We start from the raw sequence: 22934 nt of genomic DNA, 5'->3' as shown, positions 1-22934 counted from the left end.
AGTGGGGAGGGGGGACAATCATGCTCGGGCACGGTTCAAGGCAACTGGGCCAAGTGTGAGTACGTCCTAAAGCTAAATAACCTTGGGCCTGATCTAAACCTGAGTTGCACCCATACTCTCCTACACTATTGACAATTGAATGCCTCTTCAATTAGACAATTGAGGGGATAATAAAATGTTTTTCTGTTGAGAGTTAGATGAGAAGATTGATACCACTCTAATATCTGCATGCTAAGTATAAAACTAGAGCCAGGAGATGGTTAGCTTAGCTTAGCATAGAGACTGGAAATAGGGGGAAACAACTTTCAAGCCTGGCTCTGTCCAAATGTTATAAAACTCCCCCTTCCAGCACCTCTAAAGCTCAATAATATACTATATCTCGTTTGTTTAATACGTAAAGCAACCTAAGTGTAAAAATAAGAAGTTGTGGTTTTATGTGGGTTTATAAATGGACTATTTCTTGGCCAGGTGAAGACCAGACTTTGTTATACCGTTTGAAAGAGCTAGGCTAGCTGTTTTCCCCTTCTTTCAGTCTTTCACTTTAAGCTAAGGTAATAAACTCCTGGCAGTAGCTTCTAGTTAGCATGCAGACATGAGACACATAACAAAAGCGCATTTCCAAAAATGTCAAAATATTTATTTAATGGCAGAGCAAGTCCTTGTAATACTTAATCTGTTAGGAGGAGCATTTAATTCTTAGGTCATTCTAGTGAAGCTAAGAGTGGAGTTATATGGTCAAAATGACAAGCTCTGGGTAATCCATGCAGGAGTGTTTTAAACAAGACGTGCTTTTCCAAAAATGTTTATTTTGTCCAGGGTAGATGACCTTACAGTAGTCAAGTCTATAATATATCAGAACATATACTAAAGTCTTGCTGTATATGTGAGTGACAACCAGGGATAAAGACTTAAAGAGAAATGTTGCTGATTTAAATCCAGCTCTGTGTCATGGCAGTGTGGGCAGGGTGTGCAGATGAACAGTGTGGCTTCCCTCCATGGCCGCAGCGCAGGGAGCTCCCAGCTGAGCTGAGCAGTGGAGGTCTGCCGAGACCCGCCGGATGATGCGAAGCACTCTCAGCAGACCTCGGCTGCTTCCAGCTTCGTGCACTGGCACCACAGAGGGAGGCCTAACACCGTTCATCTGCACACCCTGCCCACACTACTATGGCACAGAGCTGGATTTAAATCAGCAAAATATCCCTATTACTTACTTACTCCTCTTCATCCCCTATGGGACATAAGACTTCAATGAGCACTCTACATTGCATCCGGTCCCTGGGAGCATGTTGGACCTCTCCCCATGACAGGTTCATCTGTTCCAGCTCTTGTGTCACAGTTCTGCGCCAGGTGGTTGTGGGCCTCCCAGGTTTTCTTTTGCCAGGTGGTGTCCATCTTAAGGTGACTTTTGTGATGCAGTCCTGCTCCATCCTCAACACATGTCCCAGCCATCTCAGGCGTCTGTGCGTAATCTCCTTGGTGATGCTCCGGCTTCCCGTTTTCTTGTACCGTTCATTGTTGGAGATCTTATTAGGCCAAAAGATCTGGCATATTCGTCGGAGGCATCCATTATGGAACACTTCCATTCTCCTCATGTCTGTTTTGACAACTCGCCAGCTCTCTGAACCGTACAGCGGTTAATAATAAAATATCCCTATACCTACTATCATATAGGCCTCACCCTGGCAGACTGTGGTTGTAGTGGGCAGAACCTAAGGTGAACAGGTAGAACTGTATGAATGTGAAACAATTTGAAGGATGAGGCTTTGGCTAAACAGAGGACTCTTCATTGTGTAGTTTGCTTTTTTTCATCATTTTTTCATTATGATAAAACGATGAAATAACAGCAGCTTTATCATCTAAGAATAAACATTTTTTAAACTGGCCCAGACAAGCCTTGCTCAGCAGAGTACTGAGACAGCAGGAGTGCTGAGTAGTTGTTTTTCAGGTGTAGACAAAGTCCTTTTACTGCTGCAGCCCTTTGTGTTGGCTGCACAAAGATTTTCTTAAAGGCCTTTTGGCACAGACTTATGCAATTCCTATTTGTGGTCAAGTGTCCCAGTGTATCATTTGGCTTTGTGACTAAGTGTTGATTAAGCCCCTTTCTACATGAAGTCCTTTCATATATGCTGACGGTAAAATGATTTAAAAATAAACTCGCCTCGGATTGGACCGGACCAAACTCTGCAGGATGCTCCATATGGGACCAGAAGGACCCAGTGAACCTTTTAAAATCTTTCTTGCTGGGTTTCTATTGTTTTCATTTCCATATTTAAAGCTCATGGCACAACTTCAATGTGTGTAATAATCGTCCAGCCACCTGCAAGTTCCTGCTATAACCACATCCCTCTTCACTGATGGCCTGAACGGCATGTTTTTTTTTATAAACACTCCTACAAGGGTTCTCAAGTTCATATTAAATACTTCATTGGATTGCTTTAGCTTTGTTCTGCTTAATTCATGAATAAATGAATTTTATTTCCATATTAAGTCACTAAAGAAACTTTTAGGCAAAAACTCAGTGGTATTCAATGATTTAATGAATGATTGGTGCAGTTGTACAGGCTTGCTGCACTGATTGCATGATCTTTTTCTACTTCACCCCTAAACCTCAGGCTAACAGAGCACACGTTCTGCTTGGTGGCAAACTGCCCATGCCCTCTTGTGTACAGTGTTTAGATATTCAATATTCTGGGCTGGTGAGCTGGATTTCTCTTTGGTACGCACGTCTTTAATATTCGGTGCCGTGTATTTGCAAGAATAGTTCAGAAGAGCAGTCAAATTTTAAAGCTGAAACATACTGTACTATGACTTAGAGAGCATCAGGTCCTGCTGATCCATAAAACAAGACTTGACAAAGTAATGGAAATTCAAAACCTCAACGTAAATTAGTCATTTATATGCTTACGCCTACATTAACAGATTTCTTTGGCCACTTTGGGGCAGCGAAAAATAGCTGCAAACACAAGACTAAGTTGATATAGTGAACTTGTTAGCAAAACATGGCTTGTTTAAACATCAGCAGTTATGGATAGGATGACCAGATTTCCCAGAAGTAAAACCGGGACACTTTGCGCATGACATAGTGCTCGTGCACGCACACGCTTTTTAACGTGAACATGTGCCAGCCCAGGTCAGACATAGACACAGACAGATTAGACATCATTTTGCCAACAGCACACGCAGGCCTACTGCTCACAATATAATGAGGTATCTCAGTTAATATTCATGAATGTTCTTGGTATATAGCCTACATATCTAAGAAATAATATTAAAAGACATTGAGTGAGTTTCGTGTGGGACCCACATTATTTTTCAGATCATTCTTTTGGAAAATGCACCCACTGAACTTATGAAAAACTTTGTGAAAAGGTATTTTTCATTGCATGGCACTAAACGAATTATTTGGAACTGCTGCCACAGGCTTGAACTAAAGTTATGGTAACACTTTACAGTAAGGGTACATGAATTATGAATTCATGCATGAATTAATTCATGATTTGTACATTACTTCATTCCTTTATATCTTATGAATCATCAGGAATTGACATGAGTTCATAGCTTCTCATTCATGACCTCATGCATGAACAACACATCAACTAAAGCATTAGGTAAGGTGGCTACATCATTATGCACAAGTTGTATGATAATAATGAACTCTTTGAATGTTTGTAACAATATTAATTTGTAAAGTAACTAAAGCTTACATATAAATGCAGTGGAGTAGAAGTAGAAAGTGGATTGAAAAAAAAGTACAAGTACTTATAAGTACAGTACTCGAGTAAAACTTGAAAGATCCAATATGTAATACATTTATTGTATTTAATCAAGAAATGTCCACAATATTCCAACAGAACAGATATTAAGACAACATGCTAAGTTGAAATACTATATTTTTTGACAACAATGCCAAAGCCAGTGTTCTCCATATTTAAATTATATTGAACAGAAACATATACAAAATTGTATTTAAATGTAATTAAATGAACAAATTAATTGTAACGGTTTTAATGAGTTATCCACCTATTCTTCATCATTGAATGAAGAATCTTTACGGGAAAATTAAGCAAAAATACTTAAACTCCACCTTAGAGTAGTAACAGCAGTAGTCTCATTGCCAGACCTTCCTCCACAGCGCTGCAAAGGAGGGTCTGGTTAGTCCACACAGCATTCCGGGATAGGAGAAAAACGTGCTCTGGTTTATTGGCATTTCTTTAAACCAATCACAATCATCTTGGGCGGCGCTGAACGGAGCAACGGCGCCTCTGCAAAATAGTCTCAAGAAGGAACTTGTTTTGGTGGAACGTGTGTACGTTCAAAGGTTGTTTTAGATTGGACAGATAGTCTAGCTAGCTGTCTGGATTTACCCTGCAGAGATCTGAGGAGCAGTTAACCATAGTCCTCACAAATCCACCGGAGTTTAAAATTCCAACACAAAGAAAGCGTAAGGAAACGGACATCTGGCTGAAAAGAGGGACATCAGGCGGAATTTCCGGTGGCTCATGAATATAGACTATTTTGGCAGTGATGTTGGTTTTATGGTCTTATGTACAGTTTTACAGTTGTACATTTACATTTTCTGGTTGGCCATGTCACAGTAAATAAACCTCTTCAGTCAGATCAATGATATGCTAACCCTTCTGTTGCCAACCCCACTGATCGCCCAACAGCCAAGTTCCCTCTTGGATACATGCTGTACACTGTTAGATATCATCTGTGATGTTGAGTGCATTCCAGGAGTTATTTCATGTTGAAGTGGTGCAATCCATTTCTGTGGCTCACTCATCTAAGCATGCCTTGTTGCCTTCTACTACAGTTTCCAGTTGAATCCCACAAGAGAAGGTTAGCGTGTAGGTTTAATGTGTAGGTGGAGACAGCATAGTAAGTATGTTAAGTATGTTTTCTTTCCAAGCAAAAAAACATTTTACTCACATCCGTTTTCTTTAAGAGCCATGAAAGACAGGGTCAAAGCATGTCTGTTTTTTTTTTCATCATATCTGCTTTACTGTTTGGACATCATCTCCATTACCAGTCCATCTCATTTTGTACTGTGTATTACAGTGCTTACAGTTATTAAAGTTTCAGAACTTTAAATGCCTGTGTTCAGTGGCAGCTCATTTGCTCTACCAGCTTTTTGTCCTCTTTCCATTAATTAGTCTGAAATCCAATTCCATGGAGTGCTACAGAGCTTTTTAAACTGTTAGGTGTGGCCTGTGCTGTGCTGACATCAGACCAGTGGCCGCAGCATCAGGTACACTCAGGGTCCAATATGATTAGTTAACTACCTTTTAGCAGTCTGCAGCAGAGCCCCTATGGTGAAACAACACATCTTTTATTTCCCCCTTTCCTCTCAGACTCTGCACTGTTTCGGTCACATTGATGTTTTTCGGGTGCTTTTTAAAAAAGGTAGTTTAAAGAAACATTTCATCTCATTTTCCTCTCTGCGGTTGCCTGTCGCTGAGGTTCGACTGCGGTGCACGGAGTAGAGAGCAATAGTGAGGGGGAGTTCTCCTGTGTCTCCATTATGCATTTCCATATCTTCTCTTTTGCCAAATGTGTCCTTTGTTTGCTCAGAGACCAGCCTTAATGAGAGAATTGCATCGCAGCATTTAAAAGCCATTGCTCCCCCATTCATCAGGAAGGATTTGTGTTCAACTCGTGTGTTTCTTCTACTCAGCCATCCCCTTCTCTCTGTTCACTCTCTACTCTCTGATTGATGATAACGAGGTTGTTGGCTGAAACCAGCTCTTATCAACCAAACAAAATGGCTCCCGGATTGTGCATGTGTGTGTATCCACAAGCATGCCTTTTTGTGTGTGTTTTTCCTTGGCTCTGTGTTCTGTCACTGACTATGAATCTGAGGATCTTGGCATGCGGTGTCAGTGCTTGTGTGCCATCATGTACAAAAGTGTTGTGTGTGCATGTATGTATCAGTGTATATATGTGTGTGTGTGTGTGTGTGTGTGTGTGTGCGTGCATCCCCACAATGAGAACAAGATGAAAGGCTGCTGCTCCTGTGAGTCACAAGCTGCTGCCTGCTTCAAAAATGGCCCTGAATAGACCGTCACTCAGCACAATAAAGATGATCGTCTCTGCTTACAATTCACTTTCTCACACACACACATACACACACAGACAGACACACACACACACACACACACAGATATAAATTACACATATGAAAGGTACTTCTACAAATAAAGATCGAGAAGATGAAAGGCACCAAAGGACAGGTAGACATTTACATGTGCATAAATAAAACAATGCGCAACTCTCGGATAGTAATAAGCGAAAGAAATAAATGCAGACTTGTTAACACGCATGATAGGTTTTATAATGAATTAGAGTAGTAGTAAAAAGACACACATTTTAATTTTTTTTTTTTTTTAAAAGTGTCTTTCTTTGCTGAAGATAATAGTGACAGGTATTTACCATTTTTCTCTGTTCCAAAAACATAAAACTGGCTTTTGTAAGAGAAATCTAAAAATGCAGGTTGTCTTTTCAAGGTTCTTTCTGAAATATTTGCTTCATTTGCATGTGATTTATTCTGTGTGATGTATTCAGGTGCTTCAATACAAGACAAACAACTGTGTTGTCTCTTGTCTGTATTTTTCCTGATTGTCCACCAGCCCAAAAGTTCTGAGATTACTGCAGAAAACACCTCTCAAACGACAGCTCGTTCCCTCTTTTCTCCCTTTCTTTCATGTTGTTTCACACCCTGTATTCACACTGCAGGCAACATGAGTGATGTGTTGCTCCATTCTGGCCAATTGTGACTGTATGTTGCTGTAGTGCTATAAAGTGTTTCCTTGATGGGCTCCCTGATGGGCCACAGTTATGAAAGCAATGAAAAGCAATGTGTTTGTATTGCTTTAGTTCCTTCTTCCCTGATGTTACCTCATTTTGGGGAGACTTGGCTTGCCAGAAAACTTTTTCATGTAGTATACAGCACATGAATTCTTTTATTTTATCTCTTTTTGGTTCTTCTATAATAGTCACTGTGCAGTTTTATTGCGTTGTGACAGAGTGATAGTGTGAAGAAAGCGTTAACGGTGTCGAAATGATGTAGTGGAGATGAAGAATGCTACAATTTTAACATCAAAGCTGGTGTTAGTCTGCATACTTTTTTGTCAAAAAATGTAATGAAAAGACCAAAACAACAATACATTAGTTAACGTCTCAATACTTTCCATTCCCTACCTTGTCTGTGGCTCTCCGCCCCAAGCCCATTTGTTCATCCTGAAGATGTAAATCTTAAAACAATATACTGTAGGTCACAAAAACAGTTATTGAAAAAGCCTTAACTATTTCCTAAAACACATTTGCACCGTAGTTTTAAGCAAACATTGCTCAAAAATAAGCAAATAGTGATTGTCAAGGACTATTTTCAGCTGTGGATTAATACACATTTGGTGCATTAGTGAGTATTTGCAGCAACAGGATGGTGTGTGTGGGATTGACTCAAAATAAGCTACAGTGTGTGTATTTATAGTAATTAAGGATCATGTCACCCAGTGTAACAATCCAGTGCTCACTGATGTGTTTTTAATAGTTTTTGGATGAAAATGGAGCTCTATGGCACAGAGGAATAAGATATATCAGGCTTTGGATACAAAGACAATACATGTTAGTAGGATCAGTCAGTTTATTGATGGTTCTGTCTGTTCCTGGGGCTTGCTAACTATAAGAAACATCTAGAATACCATCAGCTGTATTCTGTATGGTTGTGATGTGTTGTTTTTGTGATTTTAACAGAAACCTGGCAGCCAGACAGAATTTTTTTTTTTTTTTTGTGTGGCATGGCAAATTACTTTAATTTTAAATTCATGTAAAAGTGAGCTGGGCAGCATAAACTGTGGGAATCTAATGATGGCTTACAGGGCAGCGACTAGTCTCGTTTTGCCAGGAAAAGATAGGAGAAAAACGTCCATCCATCCATCCATCTTCGTCCGCTTATCCGGTGTCGGGTCGCGGGGGGATCAGCTCCAGCAGGGGACCCCAAATTTCCCTTTCCCGAGCTACATTAACCAGCTCCAACTGGGGGATCCTGAGGCGTTCCCAGGCCAGGTTGGAGATATAATCCCTCCACCTAGTCCTGGGTCTTCCCCGAGGCCTCCTCCCAGCTGGACGTGCCTGGAACACCTCCCTAGGGAGGCGCCCAGGGGGCATCCTTACCAGATGCCCGAACCACCTCAACTGGCTCCTTTCGACACGAAGGAGCAGCGGCTCTACTCCGAGCTCCTCACGGATGACTGAGCTTCTCACCCTACCTCTAAGGGAGACACCAGCCACCCTTCTGAGGAAACCCAGGAGAAAAATGTGCTCTTGGTTATTTGGTATTTCTTTAAACCAATCACAGTCAGCTAAGCGCCGGACAGAGCCACGGTGCCTCTGCAAAATAGCCTCAGGAAGGAACTTGTTTTTGGGAACGTGTACGTTCAAAAGTAGTTTTAGTCGTGCAACAGAAAACTCAGATTGGACAGATAGTCTAGCTAGCTGTCTGGATTTACCCTGCAGAGATCTGAGGAGCAGTTAACCATAGTCCTCACAAATCCACCAGAGGTTAGAACGCCAATACAAAGGAAGAGGAAGGGGACCGCCGAAAACAGGGATATCAGGCGGAATTTCCAGTGGCACCGGAGCAGTCACAGAAGTGGAACGTTGTCGATATAGACTAAGCAATAACTAATAAGTATTTCATTATCGATTATTCTTTTAATCATTTAGTCTGTAGCATGAATGAATGCCAAATACCCACCACGATTTACCATAGCCCAGTGACTTTGTCTGTCTTCTGACTTTGTCTGACCATTAGTCATAGTCACTTCTCCCGCGGGTTATTAAGCCTTAGGCTGGAATTAAAATGAGAAAAGCAGCAAATGCCCAGGATTTCTACTTAATAAAAAGCTTACAATGGTTATCAAAATATTCTTAAAATAGTTTTTGTGCAATTGGCCTTTTTTTTTATTAATCATAAATGTCATGCTTCTCTACCTCTTTTTTTCTGTATTCTGCTTCTCTATTTCATGTCATTTCAACTCATCTCACTGTGTGGGCGCCTCATGTTTCTCTCCCTCTCTGCTCTTCCTTTCCTTTTTCATCTCCCTAGTCCTTCATTCCCAGCTCCTTCCCTCCCAGCCGAGCGCTCCCGCGTCTCTCATCAACCTTTGTTGGTTATTCAGAGTTTTACTTTCATTTAAATTGGCTGAGAGAGGAGGTAGCAATAACACAGACTGTCAATTTATAAAGGAGTGAGTTGAATCTTGATTTTAACCACTGTCTCTTCCTCTCTCTCTCTTCCTCTCTCTCTCTCTCTCTCTATCTCTCTCTCTATCTCTCTCTCTCTCTCTCTCTCTCTCTCTCGCTCTCTCTCTCTCGCTCTCTCTCTCTCTCTCTCTCTCTCTCTCTCTCTCTCTCTCTCTCTCTCTCTCTCTCTCTCTCTCTCTGTGTCTCTCTCTCTCTGTGTCTCTCTCTCTTTCTCTTTCTCTTTCTCTCTCTCTTTCTCTTTCTCTCTCTAGCTCTTTCTCACAAACACACCCAAATCAATTCTTTTCAGTTCAGTTCTTTTCCGGTTTGCTTTATTGCCATGGGTGTTAGATGTACAGCATTACCAAATAAAGGACATTAAGTTAACATATAAAATGTCAATCCTAGTAAACAAAATCTGAACTAAGTGATGTGTGCGGGCTGATTGAGAAGTAATAGAACGAGCACTTGGATCTAAATGTTTATAATCCATCCACACAGATTCAACAGGTTTGCATTAGTTCCAGTGAACATTTACAGTGTTGCCAAAGGAGGAACATTCTCAAGAAAGAAAACAAACACACACACACACACACACACACACACACTAATGTCCACTGATGCATCATGTATTAATATATTAATATATTAATCTCTGTGTTCTGTCTCCTTCACAGGGTCCCATAGACAATGATGTTGTGATTCATGTGGCCCTGATCGCAGAGAGCCAGAGGTAATGTGTGTGTGCATATTTATATATATTTGTGTGTGTGTGTGTGTGTGTCTCAATGTGTTGCAGGCCAGCTCTTTCAGTGCTGTAATTGTGGTGAGCTCATAAAGCTGGAGCTCTGCCATCATCTGTCACTCATTGTGCGCGTGGGTTCGTGTGTGTTTGCACGTTTGGATACATGTGTAAGAGTGTGTGTGTGTGTGTGTGTGTGTGTGTGTGTGTGTGTGACCATCAGCCTGTTATCTGTGCTAAGTACACATTCACAGCAGCATTCAGCATCAAGGCAACATTTATACAGTTTCTCTTCTCCCCCTCAAGATGCATGTACACTAATCCCAGCTGAACTTTCTGCATTTTCCCTATTTTTTTATCCATTCATTTAATCCATTATCCTTGTGTGTGTGTGTGTGTGTGTGTGTGTGTGTGTGTAGACTTCAGGTGTTTTTGAACACCTATGGCATTCAGACCCAGACGCCCCAGCAGGTGGAGCCCATCCAGATCTGGCCTCAGAAGGAACTAGTCAAGGTAACAGAGGCACACTTTGGTCACACATTGGTCAGTCACCAAGTTTACAAGGTGTTTACAGGTACTGCAGGGGGAGCCGATGAAAAATGCACAGCCTCCAGTGAAAAGTTAAAACACATTAAACTAATGGAGAAACACAACCTAAAGTCACGCTGCAGTAGCCGATCATGTAACTGGCAATCAGACTTCGTCAGCCCGTTTTGGGTTTTTGTGAGAGAGGTTTTGGGTCAATTGAAACCTCACTGATTGCAGAGATTTTGCCGTGCATGATTAGCTGCAGTGCTTTTGTGCTTGGTGTATTGGCCCATCGTTAACTGGAAAAAGGAAAGTCCTAGTCATTCCTGTTTACAGTGAACGACTGGATGGAAATTTGAGGGGAGGAAACTGTAAAAAGATTATTGATGCCGCTCCAACACCACCACTACAACTACACAAATCAATACTACAGTTAGCCAGATTACATTTCAGCAGTTAGCTGTCAATATCACAGTAGTTCTAGCTCTGTCATTCCATCTGCTTGTCAGTCCATGACTTCCTGCTCTTAAGATTTTCCTCCTGATTGTCCCATCAATCACAGCAAGATTGGTTGAAGTGATTGATCAGTCGAACAGTGATTGCTCATATTGATTCATCAGCATAATGGCGGAGCCGTCACTGTGTCACTCCGGCAAATTGCAGATGTGTTGAGCTGAGTGGCTTTCCAAATATGTTCTCGGAAGGGTACGTTAAACAGCTCTGTAACCGGCAATTTCCACTGGATGCGGAACGTCTGCGGAATGTCTCCGGAACGTCGACGGAGTCATTAGGTTTCCATTAAAGTCAATTTGTGTATTTCCACTGACTGCAGAACGTCTGCGTCCCAACTCCGTCCCAGCTCCGGCGGTCCCAGCCCTCCAGAGCAGATACGCAGAGCTTCTATTTTTGCCGGACGCCGGAGAGCTGTGCAGCAATTCAGCACACGGCAGATAGTGCGGGACAGGAAGTCGAGCACAGAAACAAAATAAAAATCCGGTTAATTTTCAAAGTAAAATCCACCGTGCTCACGGCGGATCATATTTCCCTGCACTACACCTTGAAAACACAGCTCAGAGTAGTTTCCCCTCTACTCCTCTGGATGGAAACAAACTGTTGTTGGTTTTGTGGTTCTATTCTACGTGAATTCGCGAAATATTGTGGGTCCTCGTGACTACAGCTGTCAGTCATGGCCGCAGCCGTGCTGCAACAAATCCAGACTTGGTGGGTATTGACAGACGGCGGAGCATGCAGCTGTTCCGCAGCGGAGCCGGTCTGCAGACGATCCGCATCCAGTGGAAATTGCTGGTAAGAGATGAAAGACTTGAGGTATTCAGAATGGTTGATTTGAAATCACTTCCATCAATACCTTAACAACTGTTCCACTCCTCCATTTGAATACTTGGAGGTCAAAAGAAGCCAACACATTTTCACTCTCATCGCCAAAAAGCGATGCTTGGTCAAGTACCTTTGGCGTTTGTTATTGATACAGAAAGTCTTCTTTAACGTCATGTTTAGATGTGCTTGGTTGAGACTCTTGGCGTCACTTTTTGATTGGTAAAAGTCCTGTGTTGTTTGACCCATCCACCACTCCAACCAACCTCCTTACGCAGATTTTCGGTCTTTCATTCTACTCACTATCCCTTTCCATCTTAATACTACGTCATCTTACAGCGTCACGGTCGAGCTGCTCCTATGCCCAGTGCGTTCCATACAGACACTAAAGGGTGATTTTTGCATCGGTATCTGATGCTGACAGCCACTGACCAAGCGTCCGTATTTGACGAGTTGGGAGTGTTGAACGGGTTGAAGAAGCAGATGAGTTGCTGCTGAAGAGAATAGAAGAAAGAGCTGTAAGCTGCAGTTGGATGTAATCTCAGTAACTTTGAAAACTGTGAAGAATTAAGAGAAACAGCTGTTTTGAGATAATACATAATGGAATTCGAATTAGCCTAATAGGTGTCATCGTTGTGATACGTACTCTGGCTATTAAAGATAAGCAAAACAACAACCTACATGTATCTATATTTTGTTCAACAAACATTTCCCACCTTGTTTTCCAATATCTTTGTTGCCTATCAGTCATTTAAAATCTGAATTTCGAAGGTTTAACTTTAAGAACCAAAGTCATACTGTAAGTAACTTGATATTTAAGAGCTAAAACTCAAAGATTGATATTCAAATACTCAGTTCAGTCTGAAAAAAAAAATGGACTTCACTTGGATGGAAGTACTGCCCATCTTTTGTGTGTGTAAAGATTTCAATGAGATGACATCTGTTTGGTTACTTGGTTATTAACAGAAAAAAGCTACTCAGTGTCAGGAACTTACAGTCTCTTGAACATTTCATGAGATGCTTCTTTCATCAACAGCAGATTAATTCAATTTCAATTCAATTCAATTCAATTCTCGAGAATTGAGACACTTTACAGATAGAGTCGGTCTAGACCAAACTCTGTACTTTACGAAGCCCCAACTATTACAGTGGTTGCCTCAAGAGCAAGCATTAGCAGTAGCTATTGCGACAGTGGCAAGGAAAAACTCCCTTTTTTTTGTTAGGAAGAAACCTCAGACAGACCCAGACTCTTGGTAGGCGGTGTCTGACAGAACAAAGAACAAGGCTTTCAAACGAGTTATAATTTAGTTTAGGTTTAGGATTAATTAACAGGCTTGAGTCAAATATGGCTGCAACTCCCCCTCCTCGGCCTGAGCCTCGTGGAATTTGGGTATTATTATAACTGGGAGGAGTGGCTTCGTTTAAACTAACATATTCGTCATGGCCCAGCCAGGTTTCGGTGAGGCAGAATAAATCAATGTGGTTATCTGATATCAATATAGATTACACCATTTGTTCTGTCATATCTGTGACACCACCCACTCCCTTCCTTCCAACTTCTGTTCTCCTCTGTCATATCCGTCACTCAAACCCCGGTGTCCTCCCCAGCATCTGTCCCTCATCTGTCATGTCTGTTATGTAGCGTCTATTGTCCACGTCACCTTCGATAAACAAACAATTTCTCCTGTCATGTCATCTCTCTGGGCTGTGTTCTTTCCTCCAGGCCCTTTTTTCTACTTTCTGCCCCTTCTCTTGCTATATCCGTCACATCCGCTTCTCTAACCCTATTTCCCCTCTAGGTGCTACAGCCTGCCCCGCCCCAGATATGTCTGTTACACCAAACAACTCTCCCCTCCAGGTCCATCATCTGCCTTTGAACTGTCATACCTGTTGCCTTTTTCCTCCTCTTCCCTCTGCCTCGCTCTGCTGTGTGGTGCTCAGCCTCTCCGATGGATATGCAATTGTGAGTCACGGCGGCCGCTGTGCTGAATATTAAAATCCAAAACCCAAGCCCAGAAAGACGCTTCTTCCTCGACAGAATATGTTTATCTCGGAAGTCATCGCCATCTCCAGTGCTGCGGGCTGCGTTTGTTTACCTCGCCTCACCTCGTCCCTCGCAGCCTTTTGATTGTGTTGACAGCTGCTTGACAATGGGAAAGTGGCAATTACATTTTGCGACATGTTATTCCCACCTGTACACCCTAAAGCTAATCCCCTTGCAAAACGCTGCGGTGCCCAAAAATAGCCTTCTTTTCAGCTGTTTCTCTCCCAGTTCCATATCTTGATTGTCAATGTGGACAACATTTTAGTTTGTTGAAGGCTTTCACGCATGATGCTGTTACAAGCTACAGTTATAGTCATCCAAATAAGGTCCTAAAAAGACACTCTAGACAAAGACTGCAGGTCTTAAAAGACGTTAAAGGGAAATTCCAGCATTTTACCACCTGGATCTTCTTCTATTTTTGTCAGTTATGACTATTGGTTATAATAACTCAGGAATTAGGAAAATGTGGGGCAATACAAGACTGCCACAGCTCAGAAATAACAGAAATAGTTGTCTCTACACAAAGTAAATACAGAAAGTAGTCCCATCATCACAGTTGTAGGGCGATTAGCTACAACGTCAGTCTGCCTTAATGGTACATTGGCAGAGTTTCTGATGAAAACTGCCGTGTTTACATTGTTTCTAAGTTTTGCAATTCGGAAACTTGGAGACACCAACCATCTTCTCGCATTTGCTACTACTTCTCCAGCATGTAAGCAAGTTTAATTAAAAGTGAACAAACCAGTGTGCGCACACAAGTTGAACAGGAAGTCGATGTACTGTGTTATGCAGTTCTCAACAATAGCCTCAGGGATTTCCTAGGGACTATTTTCTGTTTTGAGATCGTTTTTTGTCATTTTCCAAACCGTAAACTGTTATTATAACTCTAGTTCTTTCATTTCCCAAATCTGTCCATCAGACTTGGTGACTAAAATGTTATCATGACTAACAGTCATAATGGACAGAAATGTAAGAAGGCCCAGCTTGACAAATACTGGAATACCTTTATATTTAAAGAGTTATTGGCCGCTGAAATTATTTCTCCTCTCCATACTGGCTGTGAAGAAATCCCTTCCTAATGTGAATACAAATATGAGGGTCAATGTCTGCAGTCCTTTTTTATGCAAAAATACAAGGCCAGCTAATATGTGGCTTTAGCAGGCAAAGTTGGCTACATCCACACTTCCACTTTTTCGTTTTAAAACGTAATGTTCTCTGTCCTTATTAGCGCTTTAGCACCGTTTCACAACTACTCTCTATCCATACTAACATGCCTATAAACATACCGCAGACCATTCACATACGCTGGGCATGCAAGGTAGTGGTGTGCGATACTGCAAAATTTGGTATCGATCTGATACCAATAAATACAGGGCCAGTATCGCTGATACCGATACTTTTTAATAATTAAGGAGGATGCATTATCAAATTGCTAAATCTGAATGAATTCTCATGACCTTTAAGTGGTTTTGTGATTTTTCCTTTAGATTATTAATAAGTTAAAACCCAGGACAGAATTTGCATACGCTTGTATAAATGTGTTGTGTGAACACTGTATCTTACAGACTTTTTTACAAATTATACAGCTTGCCGTTGTTTCATTTTTGGTCTGAAAATATAGCCACACAGCGCTCCTCTTCCTCTCTGCCATTCTTCTGCTCCGTCTCTGCTTGTGTGTGTGTGGTGCTGGCCGCTGCCAGGGCTGGCTGGTTGCTTGCTTGGTTGCCTGGCGCCGCCGAGTCACGTGACGGTACAACATCAAATCACAAGAGGGGGGAGGAGGAGCAAAGTGTGCCTGCTCCACGCTGTGACAGGAACGGCACTGACACTGACACAGACAGCCAGGCCGCCTCTTTGATGAAACCGCAGCGGTGCACACTGGAGAGAAACTAAAGTATCCATCTGATTACACTGGTATTGATCGATCAATATTAATACCAGTGTTGGTATCTGTATTATCGATATTTGGATCGATCCACCCACCACTACTGCAAGGGCTGGTGTGTGTGCCGGGAAGCAAGAACATGCTACTACTACTGAGTCTAAGAAAAGATTCATGACTCAGAAACTTCTATTTATTTATTATTGATGGACATGACATAGAGGCTTAAATCTATTTATACAGTACTATGCCTTAAACATTATTTGTTTCCCTTGCAATTCATGCAGTGATGAAAAATAGGCAATAAAATCAGGAATGGCTATAACTTGGTATCCATGTTGAATTAACCACCTGTAGTCAAGGCTGATGTCTTTTGCTTTCTTCCGGTAAAAGGATCACCTAATAGGGGGGGCACGTCGGACTGATAATACCCAATCAGGAAGTGAACCTGGGTGTCTGCGTCAGCATTTTTTAAAGGTCTCCGTTTCTGCCCGTTCAGACTACAAAGCAACCCCAGAGATTTCAAACTAAAACGAGGTCAATAGCGTTTCCAAATGTCTCCGTTTCAGGGGCCGGAAACACTGAAGTAGTGTGGATGTGAGGTGTAAATCTAGCAAAGATATGTGTTTTAAAACGAAAACATAGAACTGTGGATGTAGCCTTAGTCAAATCAGGTGGGTATCTTCCTTTAAGTTACAGTCTTGTCAGTACACAATTCCTTTTTTGTATCATCATCCCTCCACCACAGCTCAGCTAGGAATTGCTGTCCGAAGGAATATTGTCCTAAAACGATTGTAACTTTGGAAGATCCCCACTTTGATTTGACTAACAGTGTCTGCAAATGCAGAAGCCATTAGCTTCGCTTGTAGTTTAGAATGCATGTTTCACAGGAGGAGGACCCACCAGTCCTTACGTAGAAGTCACTCTAGTAACGAATTACTTCACAGGAAGAATAATTACAGCAACCAAGTTCAATGTACATTTGAGGATGTGAATATTATTTTAAGAGAAACATGAACAAATGCACCCCTATCCTTTAAAGACATTTGATGGGGCAACCCAGGCACGTTTGTATCATTTAAAGCTGTGTGGCAAGCTGCTGAACCCCTACCTGCACACTAAGTCCCTCTGGATGACAGCATCTGCTGTGAAAGTAAATCTGTTATGTGCATTTTGTGACACCAACAGTTACATTTACACTATTAAGGGCACCAACCCAGCAGCCATGAAAATGTGCAGGAACCTGCACCCGTCTGAGTATTTAAGTTTGAATTAATTTAGCAGAGATTGTCAGTAAATAGTTGTACATTGTCATACATAGCATCCACTGCAGACGTGTGAAATACAGCTTTCAGATACAGCCCTTTATTTTTTCTCCCACCTGCCAGGCTTTCAGTTTGTGCTGCGGTCAGTGGAAATGTGAATAGGGGGAATGAAAGGATGCTTTGATAGGCTGCCTGCGTGTTGTCGCTCTTCATTGGTATTCTGCACACAGGAAGTGTTGGATGCAGAGGTTCTTCCAACCTTCCATGGCTTTTCTCCTCCAGGTCTCATCCTTGCCTGTTAGGGCAGTGATTTGCAATGCCACTTAATCCTCAATTAACATTTCTCTTTCTTTTATATAAAGACTGTACTTTTTCCTCTATTAGTGTAATTTATTTTAATCGGTCCAAGCTTTGCTTCCTCCATTTGTGTTCACAAACAGTGAGGAAGTACACTGGAGTAGCAGAGCACCACCTTTTGATTGATGTAGTGAATTGCAGCTAGCTTGAGACGGAAGAATGCAGCATGGAGAGCTTGATAGGCAGATTTCCTGCAGTGCCACTTGAGTGTGTGGGTGTACTGATGCTGTTTCATGATAGGACAGATTGGGAGGTATTTAAATTTAGAATTTATAGGCTGCCACAAAGGCAGTAAGTACCCTGGTTTCTCACTCAGCCAGACACATCACAAATGTAATTCACACACATAAACAACAGTGCAAACCCTTCAGCTCACTCACGCACGCACGCACGCACGCACGCACGCAGTAACTTGTGGTGAGTGTGCCACACCACTGTGCTCCGAGCAGTCAGAGCCAAGAAATCAATGTCCATCTTCTTTCTCTTTGCATCTTTGAATCAGTGCATTTGACAGCAGGCGGCACAGCGGTAAGAAGCCTTTTATCTGAAGCACCATAGAAATGCTCTGGAAAGTGATAGGCTGGAGCTCATGTGTTCTCCTGGCTGCCATCTCTAACTGCTTTTCAGAGATGGCTGAGGGAGTAGGCCATGACCTTTTCCTCTGCTTTGTTTTGACGACTGGGAAGCCCTTTGATGAAACAACTGCATAACTAGCTTCAACCTGCAATACAAGAACAGTATTATTTCTTCATTCCTCTCTTATTTAAGTCAGCTGAAGATGGCATTTTCAACCCACTCCTTGACTTGGCCATAATTACAGATGCCTTTTAAGCCGACAAAATCAACAAAAGTCAGCTAGAATTGAGAAACCCTTCTTTTGTTTACCTGTAAATTGAAGTTTTTTTTGTTTAAAAAATGTGAATGGCATATCTGCCACCGTTATTGTACTGTAAACTGCATATGAGCCGTGCTAGAATGGAAAGCACAACAGGTAACAGTATTTACCTTTAACAGTTTATTTATGCTAATGAGGGCTCAGCTAGGTCTCACTGTCTCCTGTTATGGGCCTCTGCATCTCAGTACAACAGTGTCATCAGCGCCGTTGCCCATGGGTGTGCTGATGGCAGCAAGGGGACCTTTTATTATTGCCATGTCTCATAACTGTTCAGTAGGTGGTTCTGCCATATGGTGGTAATTTCAGCTTATGGGTTGCAACAATGGAACATGTCTCAGTGGAACAGACGAAGATGGACTTGCACTATTATTACGATATGGACTGGCACTGTGTTGCATGACATTTCCAGTCAAACATGATATTTTTACTCTCACAGGGAAATGTGCAGATCATGATGTAGATTTCAGTTTTTCTATGAAATGAAAGGTTAGCAGCAAAATTGTTTGCAATGTAAATATTGTGTTTACTGACAAGGTTTTGGTTCATGTCTGTCTGTGAATATGTGTGTCTTTCTGCAGGCATACCGTTTCCTTGCCATCAATAAGAAGTTGGGGTTGAGTGGGCGTCCAGAGAGGCCAGTGGGCTGCATCGGCACATGCAAGGTATATTGCTTTGCAAACACACCAGTACACACATGTACATATCGCTACATGGACACACATACAGTCGATCTGCATACATTTCCCGGAGCTCCGAGGAGTCGAGTACAGCTCAAAAACTGAACATAGACACGGAAAATATTCAGTTTCAAGAGTTTTTCTCTTCGTCAGACATACATAATGCATCAGTGAATGCTGAATAGATTTTACTTATTCTTAATGCATTTTAATATGCTAAGCTGCTCTCAGGCAGTCTGTGTGTGTGTGTGTGTGTGTGTGTGTGTGTGTGTGTGTGTGTGTGTGTGTGTCCGTGTGGGTGCATATTATGTGGTTGTGTTTATGTGTATGTGTGTGTGTGTGTGTGTGTGTGCACTAATGTTGTTTGCAGTTTCTCCCAAATGAAGGTCACCAAATAAGTTGAGCCATAGCAGCTTTCTCAAACAAAGACATTGCCTAACAAATGAATCATGGCTCCCAATGCATTGCTAAGACAATATTATAATGGAATATTTATGTGGAAGATGGCAGACTGCCAGAGGGCGTTATCATCATTACTGTGTCTGTACGAGTTTGTATATGTGTGTGTGTGTGTGTGTGTGTGTGTGTGTGTGTGTGTGTGTGTGTGTGTGTGCCCCCCTGTGACAATCTGTATGTGTGAAAGGGGGCTTTATACAGTTGTGTGTATTATACTGTATGTGTGTGTGTGTGTGTGTGTGTGTGTGTGTGTGGTTGTGTAGCTTCTGTGTGTCCCCTCTATCTTAGGATTGATGGCTTGTTTTATAGGCTGCCCAGAATAATGTATACGTGGCTACTTGTGAGCCATCCGTCTTCTAATGCAATAGTGTGTGTATGTGTGTGTTCGTGTCCCTCCAGATTTATCGTATCCTGGGCAAGACGGTGGTGTGCTACCCTATAGTGTTTGATCTAAGTGACTTTTACTTGTCCCAAGATGTCATGCTGCTGATTGATGACATTAAGGTAAGCCAGGGTCACACTTGCAGAGCTTACCGTTGCCACGACTCCACAGCGAACCACTTATTATGTGCTCCAAGAACTTAAATAACTGAGATATATTGAGTTTGTGTGATCTATAGAGATGCAGCCTGACATTTGTATACTCATTTTGCATTTCCTCACAGAAAGGGCTCATACTAGAGTCATAGCCTATCTGATACCAGAACTCTGAGCTCTTAACCAGCAGCTTTCCACCTGAATTAGACCACATATTGTACCGTACCTCACATTGTAACAGTTTTGCCTCCTGCTGCTCGTTTGAGCAGGAAACTGTCCCATGTTTACCACGTGTACCTTCATTACATTCATTAAAAAGTAGCAGTAATGTGTAATAAGTAATGGTACGTGGATAGTCAGAAATTAATAGTTCCTGAAAATATGGGCCCAATTCAAGCACAGCATTTATTGATTGATGATTGAGTTTGCCTCTATCTCTGTTCATTTTTGTCACTAATTGATATCATCTAATAGTGGAACAGCTTCCAGTCGGTTGATGACCGTTTTAACCTTCTGAAAACATATGAAGAGGGTCTAAAAAAAGCTGCTGAGCATTCTGATAACCTAGAGGTCTAAGTTGCGTACCATATATTCCTGATGCCCCCGGCAACATTTTCATGTTGGGTCAGATCACCTATGTATGTACAGTATAGGTATGGTTGATCCTTGCTGCAGCAAAAGAAATACAATATGGAGGGAAAAACAGAAACAAAACATACAGATTTCAAATTTGATTTGATTCAAACCTTTTTTTCAACTGACTGTGAAATCAATCAGGAATGACTGCATTTGTATTCCAAATGTAACACCAATTAAATTCCACTTTAGTTTAAATTTTGAACATAAATCAAAAACGGGTGGTGTGAAAGTGGCACTGATCATACATGATGTGTGTGTGTGTGTGTGTGTGTGTGTTTCTGTGTGTGTCTGTGTGTGCAGAACGCCCTGCAGTTCATCAAACAGTGCTGGAAGATGCAGGGACGTCCTCTCTTCCTGGTTCTCATTCGCGAGGATAACATCAAGTAATATACACACTCCATAATGGCTCTTTTATATGTTTTTTTCTGTCTTCCTGTCCTCTGATAGCTTTCTTAAAGCACTCTTCATCCTCCTATCTCCCCATACATCACCCTCTATCTGTCTTTTTCTGCCTGATACTGGCTTGAACTCGCAACAAAATGTCCTTACAGGCACAGTGCAGTTTGGTTCTTTCTTTTTTATATTTATATGTCTCTCTCCCTCCCGCTCTACCTCTCCTCCCTCCTATGCAGACTATTTATCTTTATTGCAGTAAAGGTGCAACTGTATTTGCTTGCTGATTGGGTGATAATGTTTCTCATTTGTATCACTACAGCCTGACTGGTGGGCTGATTACAGCAGTATTGACCATTATCCAGAAAGCCATATGTTAAATGTGATACAAACGCATAAACATCCACACTGTAGCATCTGGAATGAGTCAGTGGGCTCTCAAAGAAGCAACTCAATAGTCATTAGTTTGCTATTGATCGGGATGATGACCTGTATAGAAGGCGACAGCAGACCGAATAAAGCAATGGGCGTCTGGGTGAAATGTGCTCAGTTATTGAGAGAAGTTTCAGCTGTGATGATTTCATACTGATGATATGTTTAATACATATGATCTGTATGGAATACAAATATTTTGACTCAGAATGGGACAGATTTACTCTACTGTGCACAGTAGGAAAAGAAAAAAACAGAGTCATTCTAACCTTCCTGTCTCGCCAGGGGGAGCCGCTTCAACCCAGTCCTGGACATGCTGGCCTCGTTCAAGAAAGGCAACATCGGAGGGGTCAAAGTTCATGTCGACAGACTTCAGGTTTGTGGATCCCGTTGAAATAGACTTGTTCATTCTTGTATTGATTCTTTCATTTCATTATTAGCCACACTTTATTTTAGGGATGCAAATTTCAGGGAATTTACTCAATGGATTGTTGGACATGTTAACAATCAAACGTTAGCTAATTGTTAAAAAATGAAACAATAAGCAGTATACGTTTTCCATAATAAATAATAATCCAAATTTTTTGGAATACTGGCGTGGCCCATAAGTGCCTCAAAATCCAAGGGAATTAGGTATTTGAGCAATAAAATAAACATTATTATAATTACAATAGCAAAATAATGCCTTGTTTGGACTCCTTCATATCCGTATTTTACAAAAAAAAAAGTTAAAAATATTAGCTATAGAAAATATTGCTGCACAACTTCGAGGACATAAATAAGATGAGACGGGACATTGTGGGCAATTCTAGCATTTTCGAACTAAGTCTAACAGATATTTTTTTTAATCAGCGAAAAGGGCTGTAGCTAACTGTTACCTAAGAAGCATGAAGTAGGTTACACAGATCTCTCAGTTTATCTGTGTTTTTGTTTTTTAAAGGTAATTTTTGGGCATTTTTAGCCTTTATAGGACAGCTGAAGACATGAAAGGGGAGAGAGAGGGGGGGGAATGACATGCAGCAAAGGGTCGGAGTCGAACCCGGGCACGCTGCGTCGAGGAGTAACCCTCTATGTATGGGCACCTGCTCTACCAACTGAGCTATCCGGGCGCCCAGTTTATTGGTGTTTTTAGCCCCCAACGTTTCCTTCCAGGCAGCGCTGGCTGGAAGGCACTAGGATTAGGCAATGGTTATGGTTAGGGTTAGGGTTAGGTGCCTTGAAGTCAACGGTCGCAGTGCTGCCTGGAAGGAGACGTTGGGGGCTTAAAACACCATCGAGCAATCTCTCAACAACAGATTTCAGTTTAACTGATTTTATTTAGGATAGTAGGCATACCTTAGCTGCGTGATAGGGGTTAGCTGAGCACTGTTTGTTCACATAAGTAGTCGCCCAACAGCTGAAAACACCTGCTCAGGAGGGACAGATGTCCCAGGTCAGGTGATTGGTCGGCATTTCCTGGTCTTTAGCATCTGCGCTCTTGAAATCTCTGCACCGTTGTTGCAGCCGGGGAAT

General features: G+C 41.8%; 1 protein-coding gene and 1 long non-coding RNA gene across 4 annotated transcripts in view; one reads left to right on the top strand and one right to left on the bottom strand.

Moving 5' to 3' along the window:
* The window catches only part of phkb (phosphorylase kinase, beta), a 128248-nt gene that overhangs the window by 80184 nt on the left and 25130 nt on the right, over positions 1-22934 (top strand). For all 3 annotated transcript variants that reach the window (XM_031309134.2, XM_031309142.2, XM_031309152.2), the window contains 6 exons: positions 9921-9976; positions 10405-10498; positions 18867-18950; positions 19821-19925; positions 20898-20980; positions 21708-21798. In XM_031309134.2, coding sequence (XP_031164994.1) covers positions 9921-9976; positions 10405-10498; positions 18867-18950; positions 19821-19925; positions 20898-20980; positions 21708-21798 — 513 coding nt within the window. The remainder of the gene's footprint in view (positions 1-9920; positions 9977-10404; positions 10499-18866; positions 18951-19820; positions 19926-20897; positions 20981-21707; positions 21799-22934) is intronic.
* LOC118494667 lies at positions 490-15798 on the bottom strand. The gene is made up of 3 exons (XR_004896789.1): positions 15708-15798; positions 5576-5579; positions 490-503 (listed from the first exon to the last, which is right to left on the bottom strand). It is a non-coding gene; the product is annotated as an uncharacterized LOC118494667 (long non-coding RNA).

The sequence above is a fragment of the Sander lucioperca genome, chromosome 3 (genome assembly GCF_008315115.2).
Source record: "Sander lucioperca isolate FBNREF2018 chromosome 3, SLUC_FBN_1.2, whole genome shotgun sequence".
Lineage (NCBI taxonomy): Eukaryota > Metazoa > Chordata > Actinopteri > Perciformes > Percidae > Sander > Sander lucioperca.
The sequence above is the reverse complement of the archived record's forward strand: the minus strand, read 5'-3'. Positions and strand labels throughout refer to the sequence as shown.